At 42.7% G+C, this 25,204-nt stretch overlaps 2 protein-coding genes across 12 annotated transcripts in view; one reads left to right on the forward strand and one right to left on the reverse strand.

Moving 5' to 3' along the window:
• Nucleotides 1–20,356, forward strand: LOC137273756 (sushi, von Willebrand factor type A, EGF and pentraxin domain-containing protein 1-like). The gene is made up of 22 exons (XM_067806587.1): nucleotides 1–60; nucleotides 1,204–1,255; nucleotides 1,876–1,983; nucleotides 3,358–3,549; nucleotides 4,309–4,441; nucleotides 4,971–5,092; nucleotides 6,188–6,373; nucleotides 6,892–7,068; nucleotides 7,292–7,558; nucleotides 10,048–10,257; nucleotides 10,540–10,734; nucleotides 12,035–12,358; nucleotides 13,635–13,775; nucleotides 14,593–14,754; nucleotides 14,855–15,028; nucleotides 15,559–15,792; nucleotides 16,775–17,146; nucleotides 17,515–17,799; nucleotides 18,527–18,715; nucleotides 19,093–19,248; nucleotides 19,382–19,410; nucleotides 20,254–20,356. The coding sequence occupies exons 1-22, from the start codon at nucleotides 58–60 to the stop codon at nucleotides 20,284–20,286; spliced, it is 3,744 nt and encodes a 1,247-aa protein (XP_067662688.1). The 5' UTR covers nucleotides 1–57; the 3' UTR covers nucleotides 20,287–20,356.
• LOC137273757 (nucleoside hydrolase-like) overlaps nucleotides 19,221–25,204 on the reverse strand; it is an 11,613-nt gene continuing 5,629 nt past the window's right edge. For 5 of the 11 annotated variants that reach the window (XM_067806593.1, XM_067806590.1, XM_067806591.1 and 2 more), the window contains 3 exons: nucleotides 24,658–24,774; nucleotides 22,660–22,796; nucleotides 19,701–21,747 (listed from right to left, as the gene is read on the reverse strand). In XM_067806593.1, the coding sequence (XP_067662694.1) occupies nucleotides 21,415–21,747; nucleotides 22,660–22,796; nucleotides 24,658–24,774 (587 nt within the window). In that variant the 3' untranslated portion in view covers nucleotides 19,701–21,414. Of the gene's footprint in view, nucleotides 21,748–22,659; nucleotides 22,797–24,657; nucleotides 24,775–25,204 lie in introns of all 11 variants that reach the window. The other 6 variants (XM_067806597.1, XM_067806599.1, XM_067806598.1 and 3 more) reach the window with 2 other exon arrangements.

Genomic DNA, 25,204 nt, shown 5'->3' on the forward strand with positions numbered 1-25,204 from the left:
GAGTGTAATCTATCAGGTGATAGTCTTACATACTGTCCTTCTCACAGAGACGCTGCTATGGTAAGTTAATGTGAAAACTGTTTAAAACTTCATAGATCTAAGTTGACTTGCACTAAGATATTGTGCTTGATAGGGAGAGTGAATAACCGTTTGTTTAATCGTTGAGAGAATAGGGCTTGCTCAGATGATTTAAGGTGATAGGATCCTGCAACCCGGTCTGTGGCTTCGTTCCTGGAGAGTCGTGGAACCCAGATTGTTCGTATGGTTGATCATATTACCAAGCATCACTATGAAATTCCTGCTTAGAACTGGACTAACATGTTTGCACCATGTTTGCTGACGAAGGAAATCGAGTTATGACTCGATCGCTTGGTTGTCGTTTCCAAAAGATCGGTGTTCGTCATATCAACCACTGGTTTCACCAGACCATTCTCGTTTATAAGGTCATCCACGGCATAATTTCACCTAATGCCTTTTAAACAACAAACCAAAATGTATGTTTGTTTCGCAAATCCTGGATTATTTACAAGCCAATCTCATGAAATCGGGCGTTAGGTCCCGCTAACTTTAATCAGTGCAGGAGAGCCTTACACGTTAAGGAAACGAACATTTGGGCAAATTTATGGAAGCGTATTCTTGCCAGTCCCAACATTTTGTCTCCCTCTCTTCCTAGTGTGCGTATGAGCGTTTAGTTGATTATATGAGGAAATAATACTTTTCCCTGTATCCTATGCTGTGTGCTATTACTTTCTACATGTACGTGCTTTAAAAAACCATGCATTTGAACAATACACCCTTCACATTCACCTTCAGTATCACATGTCTGTGTGTGGACATGCATGCGCGCGTATATGGAACTATATCAGACTGTTAGGCAGCAATGTTCATTTGGACAAAAGACTTAGGTGCTATCTACCAAACCTTTAACATATTTCAATGAAGATGTGCGTTACTGAATGTTCTGATAGTACCTAAATAGGAAAGTGAAACTAAATTGTGATTTTTCATTAAGCCAGTTGTAAATAACATCAACATATGTTAAAATATTTGAGTGGCATTAACACGTTTCCATTGAGCATGGTGTTAAGAACATGAGACTGATGATATCAAGTCGAGTGTGTGACCACCCGGTTTCCTGTTTGAGTGAAACGGTATCCTCACATGGAGCGTGTTTACAATAGCAATTACTCTTTCCAATTCCAGAGGTTGTTATCATTGCTGGGTGTTGTGGCACTCGTTGTTTCAGCAGGATGTGGTGAGTAGCCATTTCTTTCAACAACATGGGGTAGCCTGGAGGTTATTTCGTTAGTTCGTCATGCCAAGGACCCGGGTTCGATTCCTCAAATGGACACAATGTGTGAAACCCTTTTCTGATGGTCTCGCTGTGATACTGCTGGAGTATTGCTAAAAGCGTCATAAAACTAAACTCACTCACTGACACTTTCAAGATTGACTGAACCAAAGCGATGTTAAATACTGAATACTTAACCTGAATAGAGTCACCATATCACCGGTTCTGAAATAAGGCACTACTGTATCACTGTAAAATATCGGTCCCGTTGTTATCTTTTATTGTTGTATTATGTTTGTTGAAATTATTTTTGTGTCGATATTACTGTAATTATATATGATCGGACTGTGTATTTTAACAACCATGATCAAATGTATAATGTTCACTGACAGTATCGGGCAATGGGTTTACCTCATGGTTAAAGCTGTCACGAAGAAGACCTGGGTCCGATTTCCTACTTAAGTACAATGTGAGAAGCCCCTATCTGGTGTACTCCGCGTCATCATGCTGGAGTATTGCTTAAGACGGCGATAAACTGAACGCACTCACCAACTCACTATATCATCTATTTCGGTGTGTCCTAGATGAGGAGAAGAGGCATTTCAGCAATCCAGGACAGGTCATCACGGACACAGTCCACAGTGTCGGGGACCTCTTCCACTCTTTTGGATATCATGTGGAAAGGTTTCTAGGTACGTCAACTCTACAGATAATCATGGTTCATGTATAAATAGATATTGTACATAATGAAATGTGGGTAAAACGAACAAGTGATTGACAATATGAGCAGCACCCGGGCCGTTCATGCAGTGTCCTCACAAACGAACCATATCTCCTAAGAACTACAGCTTACTAAAGCTTCACTACACGTTACGGCCCAGTGCATAGATCTGCCCAATAGAAAACAAATAAATATTATGTGTCTGTCTGCCACTCATCAATATACATCTATCACGCTCACATTACATCGAAATACAAATACGAAATTATATAAATTATATTATAGAAAGTATATCTGTTCTATCTGTTTAATTTCATTTTTTATTGTGATCTGTTTTAGTTAAATGTGTACCTATAACATCACCAGTATTGATGAGTTCTGTAAATCCTTGGTATTTTAGCTTCTCCCTCAGTCCACCAATATTTATGGATATTATATGTCTCCAAAGAATGAGACACTTTGGTGGGTACCCGGTAGGCTAAAAACGGTTATTGGATTACCTTAAAACAACTTAAGGTCCTGGTCAACTAAACTTATCAAGTTACTCTACAGATGTGATTTTAAGCATATAGTTCTTCTGGAAGACTTGATGGGCTGTGCTCATTACATGCCGCGGGAGTGTGTCTACTCAGATCTAACTAACCCCTGATTGTCCTTTGGGATGTAGTTCAAATGAGGTGAAGTTCTTATGGAAGTACGCGTTGACTACTTGGCAAACTGACTGGTGGAGCATGGAGGCATTGTTCTATAAACACACAACAGTAACGAGCATTGTGAACCCGTCAAGACCAGGGACGGATTGGTCTCAAGTAAGCCATGCTGGTCGTAAAAGGCGACAAACGGGACCAGGTGGTCAGAGTTGCTGACTTGCGGACATCTTATATCGATACCCATAATGTTAATCACTGGATTGTCTGTTCCAGACTCGATTATTTGCAGCCATTAGCTCGAATAGTGCTGAGTGAGGCGTTAAACAACAAAACAACTAACACTCTGTGGTGGTCCCCAGCCGTGATCGTGATGGAGCATAACATCATCCTCACTCACTCACTCACTCACTCACTCACTCACTCACTCACTGTAAATGACTGATAACTATGATGACACCTTGCAGAAAGTTTTATTCATGAAGTAGCTGGGCGTTGAAATGTTATGACGGTGTTGTAGATAATACTGGGGATGACGAGGAAAACTTTGATGTTTTTGATGATAATAATCATGATGGTGGTGGTGGTGTGGCGGTTGTGATGATGTTGATGATGATTACGACGATGATGATGTGTGACGACGACGACGACGACGACGACGATGATGATGATGATGATGTGTTCCCCGGTCCCCACAGGAGGTGCTAGTGGTATTGTGACGAGTGCGGCCCAACGCCTTCTGCACAGAACAGACTCATGCAGGACGGCGGCTGTTCATGTGCTCGACGGTGGCCTTCACCTTGTCTCTGGCTTTACACATGGCGTCCATGACGTCATCTCTGGCATCTTGGGACGATGTTGCTTCTTCTGTCAAAGCAGATACCACAGTGGTAAACAGAGGTTTCCCCTAGTATCTCAAAGCATTCACTGTAACAGATATGCCTACAATACGACACTTACAAGACATGTTTCATAATTTGTATTCCGAATTCTATACCGAATACACATTTGATGAGATCCATCTATCTGCCCGCTATCTCGAGTATTGTTTAACCTATGTACACCATACTCCGGTTGTCTCCAAGTATGGACAACGCGAAGATAACTCGATTTACAATGTACAGCAGTACCTATATTGACAGAAGGAACATGTTCTGCTATTGAAGATGAATTGCACATCTTCTTTGTGTAAAATTCAGGACTGAGAAGTGAGTTTATTGTAAACATTTATTAAACATCCTACAATCAATAGTTACAATGCTGAGAATACAAGAGCACTAAAATGAACCTATGTCGTGGAACAAAAAAGACAACAAAAAACACTTGCCTCTAATACTGGAGAAATTTAAACCACAACTGCACGTTATTTCAATTAGTTGTTGTTTAAAAAAAACAATTAGCAAGAATTACTTTGAATAAAAAGACAAAATAATAAAAATTACGAAGTAACAAGAGAAATCTAGCAGTGATTGAAGTAACAGATTTTTTATTATTATTTTATGACTCCGAAGGAGCACCTTTAGGTATCGTGCAGGGATTTTGCCCTCTAATCCGTCTCTTACCATATTAACAATAAATACTGAATGGATGTATACATATAAATCTGTAGCAAACTGTATATTTTGAACTATTTCTGTTTGGGAAACCAGATCCACAGCCCACAGTGCACCCAGTCATTACGTGTCCGGCGAACATCCATGAGTCCGCTGACCACAGGTCAACGTCCAAGGTGGTCAAGATCCCCACTCCCAAGTACAGTGACCCCAGGGGATCCCCTGTAAAGTGAGTCAGTTTTATTCAAAGACAGGGGATATTGAACGCAAATGGAGACTCACAATCAGTCAAGCACCGTTGTGTCGAGCCTCAATATACTGATCAGAAAAAGAAACACGACGTTTTGCCAAGTTGTTACGTAGAAGACATAAATATGAACGCTTACTCTTATAAGAATTCACGCATTCATTTGCGTTTCTTTTGCTGTTAAGTATATGTCGATATATGGCTCGCCTTGAATTAAGAGCTGGATTTCCTCGTTTTCTTACTTCATTCATTTTTGCGGTTGTGTTTGAACATCGGATAACTCGAAATAAAAATGCGAGACAGTACGTGTGTACATTATGCCGCGATTATCCAGCATGCTATACGTCTTCTTGGAATCTGATCCAAATAGCCGACCAATCAAATCTAAGCTATGAGCCAGACAAAATTTGTGCAAATAGATCGGGCTACTTATGACGTTTGTGTGAACTCAGTGGTTCCTGAACAATGAACACACCGTTACTTGTCTCGAGATCTTCAACTGTTCTTCCAGACTATCGATCCAAAACCTACCCCACGGTAATATCTTCAAAGAAGGCTGCACAACCGTCCGCTATACTGTCACCAACTCCCATGGCCTTTCCAGCAGCTGTCTCGTGACCGTCGATGTTAGAGGTAGGATCGGGTGGTGGTAGGGTGGTATACGGAGGATCTCTACAAGAGAACAAATGAGGTGCACCAACGTTGGCTGTGGCCAAGAGAGGTAGAGGGTGGTGTTTTGTATGGAGGACTTAAGAGCCTGGCCACAGATTACAGGACTGATTGCATCAGTTGGCTAAGCAACATATTTACTGGCTTATGATTACTGCTTCGTTCATGTAACGGATATGGAAAACTTTGCTGGAGCTTTCCAGCAGAAAAACCATGATTTTAAGCAGTTTAAGATGCGCTATATTGCATTACCATAAACACCCAGCCCGACTTTGAAAAACAAAATATACCGACGTACAAAAAGAAAATACATACCCGGTGCTTTGGGATTACTTTCCTTATAACAATGTTTTATTTTACGAACGTGCCTTACTTGTGACTTACATACATTATGCACACGTTGTAAAAAGGTTGAAAACTAAACCCAAAATGATGTATACGTTCTTTTCTACGTCAGTATATTTCGTTGCATTCAAAGAAAAGTGGCTGAATCGTTTCCATTCTAAAACAAATATCTGGCCATGTTGGGTAAAGCGTTCGCTCGTTACGTCGAAGACCAGGGTTCGATTCTCCACACGAGGAAGTCCATTTCTATTGTCCCTCGTCTTGAAATTGCTTTAATATAACTTGAAGCGGTTTAAACCACACTCATTCAATCACAAATTGGGATCTTATCCACTGGAATCATTTGCATAGGACACTGAACTATTCATTGATCGATGGTCGATCTAACGAACACTATTGGCAACACAATAGTGTCTCACAGAGAGAGGCATTTATGGCCAAGAATAAGTCGCGTCTATTACGTTTTGCAGAGTTGTGTCTCACAGCTGGGACAGGAACCGCTCTTTGTGTGTTCGTATCCTAGATTCCTTGATTTTGATTCCTTTTCTGTTAACATCAATCAGCGTCCTGTTGGACATATGACCTCTGGCATGCTCAGAAATCCTGCTGACTGTTTACTGTGACACCGAGTCAAGTAAAGATAAGACAAACTAATATAAAACAGAGTAATAAGCTGTGTGCAGATTCTCCTACTGTATCATAGGGCTATTTCAGTGAAACGGTGCCCCAGACCGAACTATATTCAAAATGGCCGCCTGACTTGCACATCGTCATCCGGTTACCTGCTGTTGGGGGAATCCTGCACCGTGTCATGCAGCAGTGGGTATCAGAGACAGGGTGCTAGCACCGTCACCTGCACTGATGCCGATACTTTCAGCTCTGCCATGCCTTTGTGTGAAGGTAGGTTCTTCATGGTATAACTTGTCCCACTCTCGTATTTCAATCATTCAAACAATCAGCGACAAGGTTTGTTTCAGCGGTACCCACTGGTACCCACTACTCCACGCTCTTCGTAAAGACAACTAAGGGTATCGACTTTCCTAGCATTAAGCCAAGGTTACCTGTATGTCAGCGCGACCTAATTACGTGGACGGACTTAGCGTTTATCGGGCCATAGAAATTACGCCCGGATGTTTCAGGGCAATATAGCGATGAATATCGTGGAGAGTTCTATGGATATACAACGTCTTTATTGGTAACGTAAGCGACGTTTCGGTGTAGACGTTAACACCGTTATCGTGGCGGCGGGGTAGCCTAGTGGTTAAAGCGTTCGCTCGTTCCGCCGAGGGCCCTGGTTCGATTCCCCATGGGTACCCTCTGGGAGGCCCATATCTGGTGTCTCCCATCGTGATATTGCTGGAAAATCTCTAAAAGCGACGTAAAACTAATTCACTCACTCACCCCATAACGGTTTCCAGCCTCACGTTGCGGATCTCCCCCGACACCCCCTATTGGCAACTACACCTGCCCCATGGGTGCTAAATATGGGTCAGCCTGCTACCTGAACTGCCCCCCTGGGTCGTCGCCTGCACACAACAAATTCTACATCATGTGTGAACATTCAGGAAAGTGGACGTCTCCGGGGAAGTGTGAAGGTGAGTTTATTTAAAATTCGTCACTGTGCGCAATCTACTAGCGACCAGGGTTCTGTCTTCCAAATAACACTTTCTGTAGACTAGTCATAACCTATTTTGCTGACATGGTCCATTTTACGATTCCGAACATCTAATGATCATTTGCGTGAAGGAAAGCATAAATGCCACTGTAGTATTGAAAAGTACATTGAAATTATATTCTCTGTTTTGTGTTTCTCCACAGTTATCTCCCATCCCTCCTTTATCCACACCAACTGTTCCGCCAGCATCACCTACACCCCCGTAAGTGGTATAGCCAAAGCAATGGTCAGATGGAGCAACGTTATCGTTGATCCCACGAAGGGCGTAGGCAGGGTGAAGGTCACCCAGACAGTCGGCCCTCTGCCTGGAGCTGTGGTTGGTGCAGGCCGCCAGACAGTCGTGTATGAAGCCGTAGACGAGACTGGGAACAAGGCTACCTGCTACTTCACCGTAGATGCCTCGAGAGCAGGTATGTGCGTTTAGACAACGTTGGAGCGATGACGTACCGTAATAGTCAAGTCGTTCGATCATCACATACAAACACTTGGGTTGATTCCAAACATCTGGTGCTTTCCGCTGTCATACAGCTAGAATATGGCTAAAATGGCGTATAATCACTTTTAGCCACCGTAAGTCTTGTCGATCATTGAGAAACGGGTAGGGTGAATAAGTGAGTTTGGTTTTACGCCGCGCTCAGCAATATTCCAGCTATATGGCGGTGGTCTGTAAATAATCGAGTCTGGACCAGACAATCCATTGATCAGCAGTATGAACATCAGTCTACTCAAATGGGAAACGATGACATGTGTCAACTCCTCTTACAAGCTGTATTATTGAAAGTCAATTCTAACCCGGATCTCTACGTGTAGAAACGGGTGGAATATTATAGGAGCTCTTGCTAGCAATGAAGTCAAAACGTTGATTACAGAACAATCCCGTTTCCTATTTACTGGGTTCCGTCCTAATGCACGTCTTAGCGCGATAACCAGTCCAGAATTTTTAGACTAATTCATTTAACTGGTTTCATAAATATTATTATTACCCACGTGCACGTGGTACTTCGTAAAGGGTATCATAACAAAGTGTTATGACACTTATGTGTGAAAACACCTACCACTGATTTGATACGTGAACGTTGACATTACTGGTACTACTTTCATCACTCATTCCATTTATGAATTTCATTCACACCCGAGAACACACCCGAGAACATGTAGATCTAAAACGAAAACACTTCTATGGAATTAAATAAAATTTATTTCATGCAGTGTGGCTACTAGCATTATTTTCAATAATATTCAATCCTATAATAACTCAAGTCTCTGTAATAAAAACGGAAATAAAACAATCTGTAAAAATAAGTAAACAAATACGTCTAGTAGGTCTCTCATGAGTGTAAACAAATATGGCGTCGCCCCTACAAGTTATTGATTTTGTCAAAACTGATCATGACGGACGATTGGTTGGAAGAGTTGTGAATATAATGAGATTGAATACCTTCTGCGTATATGTTGTCAGGACTGCACAGTAACACACATTAAAAGATGATCGGCGCTCTTGTATCTCTATCACTGCCACTGTCAGCCGCCGCATCCATTCGCGTCCTCCCACACAAGCATCGTTGTATTGTCACTGCCATGCCACCCGTGGTTTCCTATGTAGGGATCAAAAGCACTTCCCAGAATCTGAACACAGTAGGCTTGAAATCGTCATTATTCGAGGTTGTAGGCTGTGTTTTCTGACCCAATTTCCGGTTGAGTCTTTAACGTAAACATCGAATCTCAGGACGTAAACTTGATATGAAAAGGGAGGCTCATTTAATATCCTATAAATCCGTATGATTTGATACGTCAAAACACTCCGCTCCTTCTAATCCTTGCAAACATGTTGTACAGCGTCTGCTGTCGTACAGCGATCTCTGACAAACGGAAATCATTCATAACTACTCGTCTATTACCGTGACCTACCGGAATGACACGAGTAGTTACGAATGAAACGGAAACCTGGCATTCGTAACTACTCGTCTCTTTCTGTGACCTGCAGGAAGACTCGTACCTCTCTCGTACGCCATTATTGCCAAGAATCGTGGCAAACCAATAAAATCGCGCGTAGTAAAACGCATTTCAAAACATGAAATTGGCGGAACCGTTGAACTTCGAAACTTCCCTACACTATACAAATCACAATTTAAACATAAACTTTGAGCTAAAAGATGAACAACTTTCAACACTGAAACATATTTGCAAAGGGAATGACCGTATTGCTGTTTTGCCCACGGGATGTAGATATTCTAAGAGCCATGTTTGGAAATTCAAAGTTAGCTTTCGTTGATAGTAGTACTAGACTATTTTCATCTTCATGCCCGATTGCGCTTAGACAGGACCCAGTCGTAAACATGGCCACGAGAGGGGTACGAGACGCCATCCGGCTTGGCGGAAAGACACGAGTAGTTACGAATGGGAAACATGGAAATCGTGAAAATCTCAAAACGAGGTTCTGCTGCTAGAAAACTGTCTGGTACAGATTTGATGTTATATCAGTCTCATTGTACGTTACAGAACTACACTGAATAAGCGCAAAAAACACATAATAGGTGTAACCAGTGAGTCAGATGCATTGTGAACCATTTACCTCATCAAACAGGGGCACTCATAGTTAAAGTATGCTTCCTAAACCTCGACATACAATATAGAAATACGGTGTTATCAAAGTCTAAAATTAAAATTAATTTGTAAATACCGTTTTCTTATGAAACAAGGAGCCGGAATTTCACACGAGAAATTTCGGATCGGATGAAAAGTAGGTCATTGTCTGAACAGGTTAATGCAGAGACCATATATGGGTATATGGTCTCTGGTTAATGAGATTCATGTTTCGGTATGTAAATGAATCCAGGACCTCTTTGTCTAGCATGGCAGCTGGAATATTGTCATCTCACTCACTCACCCTTGGTTACAGTGAAAACATGCAAGCCCCCTTCATACAGCTTCAGTGACGTCAACCTGAACTTTACGTGTCCACACAGCTACAATGTCGGTAGCTCGTGCACCGTGCAGTGCAAGCTGGGCTACCCCCTTGTGGGCTCCAACCGCATCACGTGTACCGACAACCCTTCGGCCTCATTGGGCCCTCGCTGGACTTCGTTGTCCGGCGTTCCGTCATGTCAGAGTAAGCTTGTTTGTTTGTTTGTTTGTTTGTTGTTCCAGGCGAAACTCGGAAATATTCCAGACGACGATCTGTAAATACTCGAATCTGAACCAGATAATCCGGTGACTGACAGGAGTATTGGTTTACGCAGATGGGAACCAGCGACAAGCACTCAACCAAGCCAGCGAGCCTGACCACTCTGTTTCGCTAGTCGCCAGTGAGGTCATACAGAGCAAAAGAACTTAGCAATTATCCGTAAACTTTTGATTTTTTACCTGTGTCGCGACTTTATTCTTGTTCCAGAGAGAAGCTGCCCCGCTCTGCATCCGCCTCAAAATGGGGCGTTGTCATGTGACAAGTGGGTAGGCGGCAACATGTGTCAAACGCAGTGCCAAGAGGGCTTCCTCATCCCGCGGTCAGCCCCCGCTAACGGCATGTACGCTTGTGGATCTAACACAGGCACATGGAAGCCAAGCCCTCACATCATGCCGTGTGTTGGTGAGTGACGGAGCGCATACGCAGTGTAATTAACGCCTTGCTGCATGATCATATGATTAAACAGCAAAGTCAGTTCTGAAAGGTTTGTCTAAACCCATATATGGTCCCTTTTTGGTCCAAACATACCTGTCATTGTATCCAACCAATCCCCAAGTTAGGAACCAATCACAAGCAACGGATCCAGTTGTCATTTTGCTTTATAAAGAAATCTTTTGGGGTTTTTTTCGCCGTAAGTAGTAATGATAAGATATACAGTAAACAGTAAGTGGGTATTTGAAACTACAATATATAACATTTGATCATTCCCCTTGATCACTAGTAATACGTAGTGGCGTTGTGCCGATCCGATCGGAAAACAAGAAGTATAGACTGATATCGTTATATTTCACCGCACACATTGTCCCAACAAATCTTCTGATAAACGAGATTCCCCACATGGGTACAATGTGTGAAGCCCATTTTCTGGTGTCCCCGCCGTGATATTGCTGGAATATTGTTAAATGCGGCGTAAAACTAAACTCACTCACTCCTTGATAAACAAGTCGCTATGAGTGATCGAATTTTCTTGTTTTGTGTGTGATGGGGTTGCACAAAACACTCATACTTCATGCATATCACATCCACCGACTGTGTTTTGAACAATATCTTTCAAATGTTAGTACATTTCGTACAGTAAAATATCTCCTGCCTAACCATTCTTGAAAAAATGGAAGAATCTGCTGAAGCAGTGTTTTTGACCATATGAGAATTACGATTCATAAATCTTCACATTTGTTAAGTAATGTAGAATGCCCTGTCAGAACCCGGTCCTCCGTGGGCAGTTATCATGTGTTGAACCAAAACAGCCTGCTTAAATATAGATCTGAAACCTTACATAAGACCACCACCCACCCCCCCACCCACCCTCCCACCCCACCCCCGCCCCCCCGGGGTCAGAGTTCGGAAATGCAGGATGAAAATCTGATGGAAAATATACTCAGTTGACGTTTCAGAATATGTGGCACCCTACACTGCAAATAACAGAAGCGACAAAGCCCTTTCCACATCCAAAAGAAGGCTTTGCTAAAACCAGAGTCGATTGTACAATTGTGACTGCATCATGGACATATATTTGTTTCAGCAGTATTATAACGGTGTTCTTTGTACTTTTTGAGTTTGAGTGAGTTTAGTTTTACGTGGCACTCAGCAATATTCCAGCTATATGGCGTTGTTGGTTTTTTTCCAACTAAGTCAGGTCCAGACAATCCAATGATGTTACCGTGTTATGTGCCTTAATTCGTACAAATTATGACATTTCCAGCCAGCTGTCTGCCCCAGTCGTTCCGTGCCCCCGGGAACGTTTACTACAAGGGCCCGTGTCCAACCAGCTCCTCAGCCAGGGCTCAGATCAGGAGCAACTTCATCAAGTCACTCATAAACAGCATTTTCATGTCCGTGTGTGCTGACAGAACGCAGTGTAATGCCCAGAACGTGGAAGTCATATGCGGCAGGCTGTCTGGCAAACGCACGACGTCATCGTCTGTGCAGTTAACGTTTGACGTTGTTGTACCCTACGTCGCTGCTGATAGTGGAGGAGCATTTGCTGTGGTTGCTGGTCAGAATCTATTGAACAAGATCGCAGCAGGTGCGTTATCTACTGATATTAATGCTAGGGGTAAAACGAAAAGCCTTATATTATTACGGCATGATTCGTATCGTGATTCATAGGCCACGGTACAATGCTTACGGGATTACACAGGTCTTAGTGCGATGAATATGGCGATACATAGGTCACGGATACATCAGGAACTTATAGACCAGGGTGCTGTTGTTCAAAGTGATCATAGCGCAGAGGTTGCCGCAACTCCTATACCATAACATAGGCTTAGGTAATCTTAGTGCTAAGGTTGTTTTGTACAACGGCACACTGGTGCATTTTAGGCTCCAGCCACTCTTAAATATTAGTCATGGGTGTTGTGTAACGCCCTATTCGGCAATATTCCAGCTATGTATTGATGTTTCTGTAACTAATCGTCCAGACATCCCAATGGTAGATATCATGATCAGTTAAGATACGATGACATGTGTCCACCAAATTAACGAATCTCGAAACCCGTCTGTCGGTCATAACAAGGATGAGTTCAAACCCCGATATTTATAGGTCAGACACTGGAAGAGTAGGAAGTGATATATTAAGGCAAGTGTATGATCTTGTATTGATGCAGAAGATAACACATCGCGCATCGATTCACCGAGTTTCGTTCTGCTATCAATGCATACCCCCTTGATGACTGAGTGAGTTAAAAATTACACATTATTCAGGTCAGCATGTCAGCTTAATATGAATGCACGTCCTGGAGGTAATCAGCCTCAGAGAAGCCTACCGACATTAGGATGCGGACAATCGAGAAACATTCTCGATCTGAATCTTGAATTCGAAATACAATCAAAGGTCTCTTGCACGTGTAAGGAACATCTTCTGCAGTGTGAATAGCATCTTTGTTACTGATGTGATATGCGCTAGAAGGTAAATGGACATGTGTCATATCCCATCGGGTACCCATTTTCTGCTGGGTGAACAGTTGCAGTGTCGAACAAACTCACGTGCCTCGCCACACCCAACGCTGCCTAACCTCAACTGATTTGTGACATGAGCTCTATGCTTACGTAGTATATAATATAGATCTGTGGTCACGGTAGCAAATAGCTACTCTGCAATTTGAAAAAGCATTTGTGACGAAAGAATTTAAGTCTTCTCTTAACAATACCGATATCATTTTGTCTCCGCATGCTTCAGAGGACATGTCCAGACAAGTGGCGATGTAAAAATGGGTATGTCCAGATCAAGTTGCGATGTAAAGATGGACATGTCCAGACCACGTGGCGATACAAAGATGTAACTTGTTAAAAACATGTTTTAGGAATCATGAATGGTGCCAAGTCAACGTCTCTGAATTTCCCGTCATTTGGGCTCTCTGTATCAAGTGCTGTCCTCCATGTTGAAACCATGGTGATGGACTGTCCACAAGGCACAGGGCCCGACTACTCTAGCGGAGCTTGTGGTCAGTATACACTAATGTCTTAGAATTGGCAATAGCGTCTCACATTTACATGTTTTCTGGTACTAGCTCAGCAAGAGTTTGGTAAAACTGACGGATGATTAGTTTGAAGCTGAATACCGAAAGCCAGTTTTTAGTGAGTTTTCACCAAGCTTTGAACATTACTCAAGTCATATCATGGCATGTTTTTGAGGGAGAAAATTCCGAAGCAATGCAAGTCTCAGACGTTAACCAGACTGTAAACACCCACGAGTACAAACCAAGAAACAAAAATCAGGATGTTGGTGTTTGGATATTTGTTGCCTAACACCACACTGGGGTTCTGACGTTGGTAAGCATGGGACGTCGGTGTACACGGCTGAGAAACCAAAGTCTGCCTCATAGTTGTTGAACCGCATTCATTTCCCTTCTGCCCACCCCTCCCTGCATTTCTGAAGCCCTAACTGGAGCAAGTCTAGGTCTTTCCTCAAGCCCCGAATATTCCATCTCACTGGGACTCCTTTTCAATTTAAATCCAGTTATTTGTTTCTATCCAAATTATGTATTTTCAGAGACTGAGCATTATTCCAGAGAAAGTCGTGCCCCATGAATATTGAGAATTACCTTGTGATAGTTAAACACAACTACTGTCACAGCTTCAAGCCCTATGTTTTATATCTCTGGAAGGACGCACCAAGTTGCTATTGGTTCAGCAACATATTTTTAGGGTGTTCAGTAAATAGTATTTTCGAAAAGTCTTTTCTTAATTAATCATTTTCCAGAATTTTTCGAGAAAAGAATTTCAAATGTTCGATCTCAAATGAGTGTTGTCTGGTTACAGCTGGATGTCCAAAAGGCCAGTACTTCAACCACACCAATGACTCGTGTCACAATGTCCCGAAAGGGTTCTACCAGCCGTCGGACAACGCGGTGACCTTTATCAAGTGCCCGACTGGGATGTCTACGGAAACTACTGGAGCCAAGAGTCGCTCCGAGTGTCAAGGTAAACAGCAGGGGTATGATGGGTGTATTTGCTGTGTACAAATGTAAGACGTTTGGTGTAATCGTTGATAAAAAGGTAATCGTGAAAGTGGCCTTTTCAGAGGTGTGCCCGCCTGGTCAGTACTCTGCTACAGGACTAGCGCCATGTTCGTTGTGTGGAGAAGGCACCTATTCCACTACCCCTGGGGCTGTTGACTGCATCAAGTGCTCCTCGGGGTACACGACCAGGGACTCAGGGGCTACCAGCCTGGATAGCTGCATTGACGCCAAATACCGTGCGTATATATCACAGTAGAAACACCTGTTTCGTACACGCAAAATTGTTGTTTGCTTTATTTATTTTTGTTGTTGTTGTTTTTTGTTTGTTTGTTTTGTTTTGTTGTGGGTTTTTTAGAGAACCCCAACACAGTGATAAAGATGATTCCATAGCTGACCAAGCATATTTGGATACGATAAATATTTGACCAAATGAAACCGGCCAAGATGGCGTCAGGATGTTGTTTAACGCCTCACTCAGCAATATTCCAGCTATATGGCGGCGGTCTGTAAATAATCGAGTCTGGACCAGACAATCCAGTGACCAACAGCACGAGCATAGATCTACTGGGATTCGATGACATGAGTCAGCTAAGTCAGCGAGCCTGACCACTTGATCCCGTTAGCTTCCTCTTACGACAATCGTGGGTTGCTGAAGATCAATCCTTACCCGGATATTCACGTATGGACTCCCGCACGTAAGTCCACGAACCATTATGTCCATTTGTCTCAACAGTCCACGAACCATTATGTCCATTTGTCTCAACAGTCCACAACGAATGCCTGAGCAGTCCATGTGGAGCGAACAACGCCTGTGAGATGCTGCCAGATGGTTATCGGTGCCGATGTTCTGGGGGATACAGCGGGGAACGCTGCCACACTCCCCCCGACCACTGTGTCAGTCACCCATGTGCCCACAATGCCACCTGTGTTACCACCTCTGCAGGATTCGTCTGTCGGTGTGCCTCTGGGTACACCGGCGATCGATGTCAAAACCAAATAGGTAATCCTAGACTGACATCTAGTCTCAGAAACTGAATGTGTTAAAATGATATACTGAACAGCAAAAGAAACGGAACTCATAAACACGAACGCTTTCTTTATTGAGATTTCATTTTTTTTTCGAGAATTGCGTTTCTTTTGCTCTTCAGTATATATGGAAAAAAAGAACAAAACAAAATGCCATGAGCGCACATAATTTCCGAGAGGTGAGGCAATCTAGGTTCGTCCCCACTTTGTAAACGAGAGTTTGACTCTTTACATTCCCTTGGGTCTTGGAAAGATTAATCTGAACTGTTCTTTCAGCTATCAGCTGACATCGTTCTGTAAAGTCCCCCAGCAATCAACTGTTCGGAAAAATTACACCGCGCATCCCAAAGGACAAAAGTTAATGTTTTCTTACCGACACATGTTATTTTTGTCAGTTCAGCCATGAATTTTACTGTTAGACAATCACACAATCATCACGTAACATGACAGCATGGAAATTAAAGAAGCAAGTCCTCGACAGCCACTGAGTGTGATGTAGTGCCACTTTCAACAGTATTCCAGCTATATAATTGGTATATAACAAAGAAATCTGGAGAAATAAGGAGCACACAAACTATTGTCTCACAGGCAATTCGGTAGCACTCCTTTTTAACAGATAAAAACGACTGCTGACTTGTTATTGTATTCGTTACCCATATCTACGATTCATATTCTTCAGCCAATATTCGTGACATGTATTCGTGACATGTATTCGTGACATTGGCCGCCTCGTAGAGGATTCGTTGCAGACGTATTGTGTAACTTAATGTTGATCGTTATTTACTTCACTTGTAAGTCGTACAGGTACGGATCGTGCTGAAATATGTTAGACATAATATTTAAGTCCCTCCATTGTGGGATAGCCTAGTGGTTAAGGCGTTCGCTTGTTACGTCTTTGTCTCAGGTTCGATTCCCCAAACGGACATCGCAATCATGACAATGGACTATTTTTACAGTGAATGGTGGCTGGGGTGTGTGGTCGTTGTGGTCAAACTGTTCAGCTACCTGTGGCCAAACTGGTCTCAGGACAAGGTCACGTCGTTGCGACAGTCCAGCCCCACAAAATGGCGGACGCGACTGTCAAGGGGAGGCAACACAGAATGAAGCTTGCAATCGGGAACTGTGCCCCGCATGTGAAACGTTTCCCAGACCACCAAACTCCTTGTTTGAGTGTAACCAGACCGGCTCCACCAAAAGCTGCAAGCTGTTATGCGAACCAGGATATACTTTCACAAATGCGCCACTGTCGTCTTACAACTGTGGACCAGAGACGGGATACGCCTGGGATCACGTTACCAGAGCTGACGGATTCCTGCCATTTTGCAACAGTGAGCATACTCTCCTGAAGTTGAGAAAGAATTATACATCTACATTCACTGTCGTTTCTTTTGCATACTAGAACATTCTTCAGGTTGTTAATACGTTAATATTGCAACTTGGGCCTCCTTTTAACCTGATCTGTGAAATAGTCAGGGTTAGTTCCAAAACAATTTACCTTCAGTACGCGATGTTACTTTCGAGCCGCATGAAAAGTGGATTTTGGCTACACATTTCACTACCAAAATTTCAGCATAATATTGTTCAGATAGTAGCTTTACACTGGATCCTGTTAAACAAATACCCGAAGGTCAAGGCCAGATAGAAGATGACCCAGATTGAAAAGATGAATCTGTTTCCACCACGTCTTTATTTTCAGAAATGGAAGCACCCAGAGCCATGACTATTAAAAGCACTATGTCCTACTCTGGACTTAAGTGTTCTCTGGTAGGATCGGACATTAAACACGAGCAGGAATTGACCAGTCAAATTGAACAACACTCCCAGAAGCTGGCATGTAAAGATGGTGGTTTCTGTTCTTCCAAGACTGAGGTTCAGTGTTCTTCTCCTGACCGAGATGTGGCCGTAGTTCTCTCTCTCGACATATCTGGCGTCGCTGGATCGGGGAATCTCGACGTGCACGGGTTCTTCACAAATAAGACAGGTTTGTAGCTTAGCGTGAGTAGGTTTAGTTTTACGCTGCTTTTTTACCAGATATTCCAGTAATATCACAGCTGGGACATCAGAACTGGTCTTTACACACAGTACCCATGTGGGGAATCGAACCCGGATCTTAGGAGTGACGAACGGACGTTTTAACCACAAGGATACCCAATAGGCTTTTGAAGCTTAGATATAACGAGGATATATTAGAATTATGTATACTTACAGTGTTGTCCACAGCTTAGAATTGGTCTTCAGCAACCCTTATCGTTAAAGGGGATCTAGTGGTCAGCTTCGCATGTCATCGTATCCCAGATGCATAGATCAATTCTCATTGTGTTGGTCACTGGACGTCTGGTCAAGATTGAATATTTACAGACCGCCGCCATATAGCTGGAAAATTGCTTGGTGCGGTGTAAAACAACAGACCGAACCAAAGAAGGTCCATTCTTCTACATTGTTCTAATTCTGCGTTTTAAGGTGTTTCAGACTAAATAATACCAACTGATTTAAGTAAACAATAAATTAATCATATGTGGCCTTTCGCCACTTTTACCTTTCTGTCTTTATGTTAAATTAAAATGTGGGTAAAAAACAACAACATGGGTTTCTGAAACTGCATATCAGACATGGTCATAAACGAATCTGGGATGATCAGCTGATCCTGCCCCGCCTTAGCCCACTGGGCCACCATATCCTGGTATGTTATCTGACTGTTCAACGTTCAGTGTCCCCGGACTTGACCACGTACCTGCAGGCTTTGCTGTCTATGGAGTTGACGGGGACGCAGTTGTTGAACCACACAGCCTCCCTGCTATCCGTCACCGTCAACAACCACAACTACACCGCCACCAGCGAAGGCGTAGTCTCCACGGTTCACTGTGATATTGGCTCTATTTACCAAGGATCAGCTTGTGGTAGGGTCAAATATTTAGTTACGATCTTCCACTTCCATGTTCATTTAAAGCCTGCTTCGTGTAGTTTGTGTATTAATGAAGATTGCCCCCTCTTGTTATTTTTATTCATTTTTATTCATATTTTTTAAAACAATTTCGGGGTTTTGTTCGGACACCGATATTTTGCATGTGAAACATATTCGCAGAGCCTAGACAGTCTAGTTTCGTGTGGCATCCAGCTGCATTAATGGTAACATTCATACATTTGTAATCTACCCGAAAACCTCGAACAGCAGCTGGGGAAATATTTTTGTTCAACACTGTACTTCCTGAACTGACCATCCAGCTTTGCTTCTGTGACTGACCACTACCTTCCGTAACTGACCCTGGTGTTGCAGTGAAGTGCGATGCTGGTACACACCAAGTAGGGGACGTTTGTAAGCTGTGCGACGTCAACTCCTACCAACCAGACGAAGGTCAGGGTCACTGTATTACGTGTCCAAAGGGGCAGATAACTCTGCAGACAGGTTCCACAAGGCCACAGGATTGCATCAGTGAGTACATGGCCATCTGAAGTATTTTTCAAAACTTCTCATGTATGATCTCTCTATACATACCCTAATGCGGGATGTTGCAGCTGAATACCTTGTACAAAATACAAATCAAATAACGTTATTATTTTTACAGCTCCCTCTACCACTCCTCTGCCACACCAGGTAGGTCCAGTTTGCTTCTTCATTTACTTCAGTTGATAATGAAACATTTTCAGGGAACATGAACAAACATCGAGGGTACCTCAACCCATGACCCCCTCGTGAGCATTCAACAAGTTATAATATTCCTTGTCAATGCTCTTTAAGGAATAGTCAGCACATGTAACTGAAATCGCTGAAATGCGCATGTGCAAATATAGGAGAGTCATTCAACTTAAATCTCCTATTATCCAACTTTTAGCTGGGACATCCCATCTTTAATAGTTCAATAAATTCATCTGACTAATTAGATTATTCATTCTTAATATTTATTAGCAAATAAATGCTTTCTCTTAAGATGCACGATAGTAACCCAATTGTTTATATACTCCTAAAAAAGTTGGGGAACTCGAACTTTCAAGTTGATAAGGAAGTATAATCGTAACAAACTTTTCACACAGAACAGAACAATCCACGTGAACATCAGCCTAAGCCCATACATGGGGTGTAATTAATGATTTAGAGGGTTTCCATGTTCGATAGATCACTGCAGACCATTTATTCTGACAAACAATCACACAGATTGTGCTGATTAAATGTTTCTAGCCATTTTTTTCCATTTTTTCAAATGAACATACACAATCCACGCCACGCATCTTCTTTCAAGCGCCATTTCTGTATAATCAAATGTGGTCATAAGGAAGTGCAAGTGGTGATGCACTCTTGAAACAATCATTATTACATGTTAACACTAATTGACTCTTTTTTTAGTCGTAAATTAAAAAGTAAGTTCCTTTACTCTTTACTATATTTGAAAAGTGTATTTAAATTCAAGTGATCAACATTGATCTGTCATGTTTCTTTCAGATGGTGACTCAAGTGATTCATGTGGGAAGATAAGATATCGCCATGTCTGGAACAATGTGATGGCGTCACATATGCATTAAATAATAAACCTTGGCAGGATGGATGATTTGTGTCTTTGTGAAGTCCTGACTATCTTACTTGAGTGAGAGAGCGAGCCTAGTAAAACGCAATCTCTAGTTTAGTTGTTTTACGCCGCGCTTAGCAACATATGAAAGCGGTCCATATAACGGGTGCGCTGCAAGCCAGAAATCTCTAACAGTAAGCAAGTGGCCGCTTGCAACGGCTAGAAGGGTTTCTCACTCTTCAAAAAATGGCGGAGCGAATACCTTTTGCTCGTCTGGCGCTAATAAAGAACGTGCTTGAAGAGCAGGTACCTGAAAGGTACCGCTACGTTGTCAGGCGAATCGCTGTACATCGCTTGCAAGCAATTGGCTGTGTGCATCGCACCCATATACTGACTGGTCCAGAAAATTCAGTGATTGATGTCATGAGCATCGAAGCCCTCAGGTCATTATAACATGCATCTACAACGTAAGCGAGACTTGACCACCGTCAGTCGCTTTGTACGACGAGGATGTTGTGTTTCAGACCGATTCAATCCCGTAACTTATAATAGAATATTTTTGGACATACCACCACGGGGCTTAGGCTTCACTTTATGTATCGTTTTTGGATTCGAAGTAGCCGACCTCCTAATCTTTACATAACTATACCGTCATCAAAGTTTTGTTACCAGAGTAGATCATTTTAAGCCCTTCATAGAGCCACAGACCGGCCACGCCGTGTTATGAATAAACCCAATTGCAAACGAAGCTTCCGTTAACTGAAACCTGTAAACATCCGTGATAGAATTAATCTTCAACCCATGCTTGTCGCAATAGGCGCTTAACGGGATCGGGTGGTCAGGAATGCTGACTTGGTTTACACAGGTCATCTTATCCCAATTCCACAGATCGATGTTCATGCTGTTGATCACTTGACTGTCTGGTCCAGATTTGATTATTTACAGATCCCCGCCATATAGCTAGCATAATGCTGAATGCGACATTAAATTGAACTCAGTCACTCCTTGGTTGTATTTGAACTGTGGTAACACGAATATGAAGAACGTTTGTGGCTGGAAGGGTCACAGTATTCAGATGTGTTTTTAATGCTTGAAGGTTAAGACGCATCGACCGCACGCTGCAGTAATTTCATATACCGCTCAACATCAAGTTCTTTCACAATCCGAACATTTGGACTCTTCAGGAGGCGATTTCCCCAGTCGACCACCATCTGACCTCGGGTCAAGTCACCATGCAGTTCCACACTTGCGAACACGTGGTCACTTTTCGCGATGACCTGGTCATCTATTGCGCATGCGGCCGTCACTTCGTCACAAGGGACGTACGTTGTCCAGTTTAGCTTCTTACAGTTGGACACCGTTATTCTTTCAATGTCCTTCATAAACTGGCATTTCTTGGAACTGTGTTTTCTCAGATCTGCATATGTTTCCTGCGGAGATAAACAAGACGTTGCATAGTAACTGGTTGAGAACTTTTTTTATGCCATTCTCATCACGACGGAGAGACACATTAAACGTTGTTGGCGTAAAGCCCGAATGCTTTCACAGCTATGCTAAAATCATGGTTTTAATGTGGGTACAGTGAAGGGACTCAGAAATGAGGATATGGAGGTTAGAATATATGACCGTATGAGTGAGTGAATATGGTTTAGCGCAGCTTTTTGTGCAATATTCCAGCGATATCACGGCGGGGTACACTAGAAATGAGCTTCATACATTTTGCCCATGTGGCGAATAGAACCGGGATCTTCGGCTTTAACTTCTAGGCCACCCTTCAGCCCCATGACCCGTATGTGATATATATATATATAAGAGATATGAAACCAGATAATCTTTCAAGCTTGATGTTTGAAAAAAAAATTCGCCAAAATATTACAAACGCCACTTAAATGGGCAAAATCTAACCTAGAAATGTATACAAGGGCCAAATGTCACTCCATAACATCGCAAGCTCTAAACATCCACGTGTTACATTCATTACTGATTTATCAATACACCAAACATACTCTTTCAGGCATAACGCTAGTTCATGTGAATGACCATTGTCCATCGATACCTCTACTATGTAACTGTACTAGGGGTCATCAGGCCCACAATACAAAATAAAATCGGCCTTTTCTATTCTACATTTTCAGGGCCCGGGAGACAAATTAGGTGTTCCACGCAATACCCGAGCCATATCATGGTGGCATGTGTATAATCATGTCTTGTCATGTCAATACAGGGTTGAAAGAGCGAGTGGTGAACCAGAACGCGTCAGACACTGTAACCAACTAATACTCATTTTCAGTCGTACAGTTTGTGTTATATGAATGTTCACGACAATTGTAAAACCGACCTACCCAGGACAGAGAATACTGGTCACAGAGCTCCCAACAGGTCAGCGTGATGGGACATCCCAGAGAGTTCAGCACGATGTAGGCAGCTTCCGGGTCACTGTAAAAGTTGAACTCCCCGGCCACTGTGATGTTGCCCTCACCTATAATAATTATAATAGTCAGGGACGAACGTTTGTTTGCTTAGTTTTCCTTCTACTATAATGTTGGTTCTAGATTCATGGTGAGTTAATGATTGCACATGGTATTCGCATAGCACCCTACAGTGACGGTATCCCGAGCTGCACGCTGTGAAGGCTTGTCACAGGGTGTCTCTGCGTTGTGATGTTATAGGCACTATTTCTCACCACACTTTTGTAAAACTAAATAAGGCATTTCCCTCAATAAAAACAACTTTTAGCTCTTTAGGAAGCTCCCATATAACTTATTTTTATAAAGGTTAGGCAAATATATGACAATATTAAATCAAAAGGGTATAATGAATTAATGCAATGTTGCATTAAATCGCCTCTTGCCCCCTCTATCGAGCGAACTGTATTTCAAATTAACCCCATTGAAGTATGTCCCTTGAGCACACTTTACGAATATCAACTCATCTAGACGTCAGTCCTAGACAAACACATCCTAGAAACCAATACGGCCAACACCGACCACACCACGTACGGCAGTTTTCTACGTACGGAGAATGCCATGTATGGCAGTGCATGAGTGAGGATAGTTTTACGCTGCACTCAGCAATATTCCAGCTGTAATGCGGCGGTCTGTACATAATCGAGCCTGGACCACACAATCCAGTGATCAAACATCATGAACATCGGTCTGCGCAACTGGGAACCGATGATGTGTCAACCAGGTCAGCGAGACTAGCCGTCCGATCCCGTTAATTAGTTGCCTCTTACCACAAGCATGGTTTACTGACGATCAATATTCTAAATGCATCAACAGGCCTATATATAAGCCTAAATATATTGGGCAATGTGTGAAACTGTGCCGCACTGTAAAGGTATTTACAAAAACGGAAGTGTAACCTTTGTCTTGTGGTGAACGTTTTATGTCAGCAGCTTGGAGACAAAGACTGAGATGTAACAAGGAACGGAGAAGAAACCCAGCTCCTGGTGACGCCCACGAAGATTGTTGTGACACTATTCGACCCCGTTCAAAAATTCCCCATACTTGACAAAGCACAACCATATATTGCTTTTCGGCCAATGCGAGTCTTGAAAAGTACTTTGGAAGCAGCCTGGGTCAGGTTTTCTCCATCTACTACAAAAGACGTGTCCCCAAGCGAAATGGCTTCACAACAGAAACAGCCCCAAACTGATTATCCCGAGATGGAAGTGATCAGCTTGGTTGGTTTGAACCAAGTCATCCGGGACATTATATGAGACACATATGTGCCATGGGCACGTGACGTGGTCAAGGATAAGACTTGAAACGTTGTGATAGTTCCAACTTTTGGATTTGCAAGATGAAATATTATATGTCTGACATATAAATCGGCGGCATGGTCAGTCCCGCCTCATTTTCATGAGTGCTGGTGAGTGTGAGTGATGGTTCTGATCCAATCTTTGCACGTCTTTCTACAAGACCAAAGACCCTTTATGTGTCCTATTCAAACATTTTGGTGAACCTACTCTGATCTCCAGATTAATTCTCCTAGTAATCGCAAATTCGACGCAAAGTTCATTGACATTATACTGACCAATCACACGCCGATGAAAATGGAAATTGTAAGGGAGATAACCCATGTTACCTAGAAACCAAAGCTACCGCCTGTTTCAATGGACACGAATTTCAACCTTTCCATCGAAACAACTGAAATGAGTCCAGAGGTCAGAGCAGGTTTATAAGACTGAACCCCGTCATAGCATTGCACTTGCCTATATACTAGGCTTGCCGCCATGACAGGTTGAACAGACACTAGTCAAATGATAAATGTCGAGTTCATATTCTAAAGAGAGACAAGTCAGTTCTACATATCAGTTACTACACCTGTTAACCTACCTTTGTAGTTGCCACCCATGATGTAACACGCCTTCAGCCTACTCCCGAAATCTCGGTCTAGTCGTATCGCCATGGCCACATTGGTCAGTGGTCCTATCGCAATCAGAGTTATTTCACCTGGAAAATGATCCCATTCCAGAATGTCAGTGTGGTGTGTATGAGTGAGCGGGTGTAGCACCTCTAATTCCCGTATGTGATGTAGCATTTGACGTATGTAATACTGCAGTCAATCAACGTTGTATCGAACGCTGATGAGTCAAACATACGCCAGTCCACGTCAGACCCCTTCCTATTTTACGTTTTCAAAATTATTTTTGCAGTTATATCAAACTCTTGATAAAGGTGCACACACACAACATCCGATTTTCTATGCGATGCGTTAAAAATGCATTGTGTATTTTACTGTGACCGCACACTCTACAACCGATGCGTCAGTGTGATGATATGAACATGGAAACACGTCTTGCGCCTGTTTTCATCACATTGCATTTGAAACCGCATGGGATTCCATTTGTGACGCCATTATTTTGCGACAGTTAGGGGTATT

The sequence above is a fragment of the Haliotis asinina genome, chromosome 2, assembly GCF_037392515.1.
Source record: "Haliotis asinina isolate JCU_RB_2024 chromosome 2, JCU_Hal_asi_v2, whole genome shotgun sequence".
Classification (NCBI taxonomy): Eukaryota; Metazoa; Mollusca; class Gastropoda; order Lepetellida; family Haliotidae; genus Haliotis; species Haliotis asinina.

What these genes read in the sequence shown, in the direction of transcription:
- LOC137273756 (XM_067806587.1), top strand. An exon ending in TCAAAGCAGATACCACAGTG is followed by an intron (nt 3,550 to 4,308) that starts GTAAACAGAGGT and finishes TTGGGAAACCAG; the next exon opens with ATCCACAGCCCACAGTGCAC. An exon ending in GAGTCGCTCCGAGTGTCAAG is followed by an intron (nt 14,755 to 14,854) that starts GTAAACAGCAGG and finishes TGGCCTTTTCAG; the next exon opens with AGGTGTGCCCGCCTGGTCAG.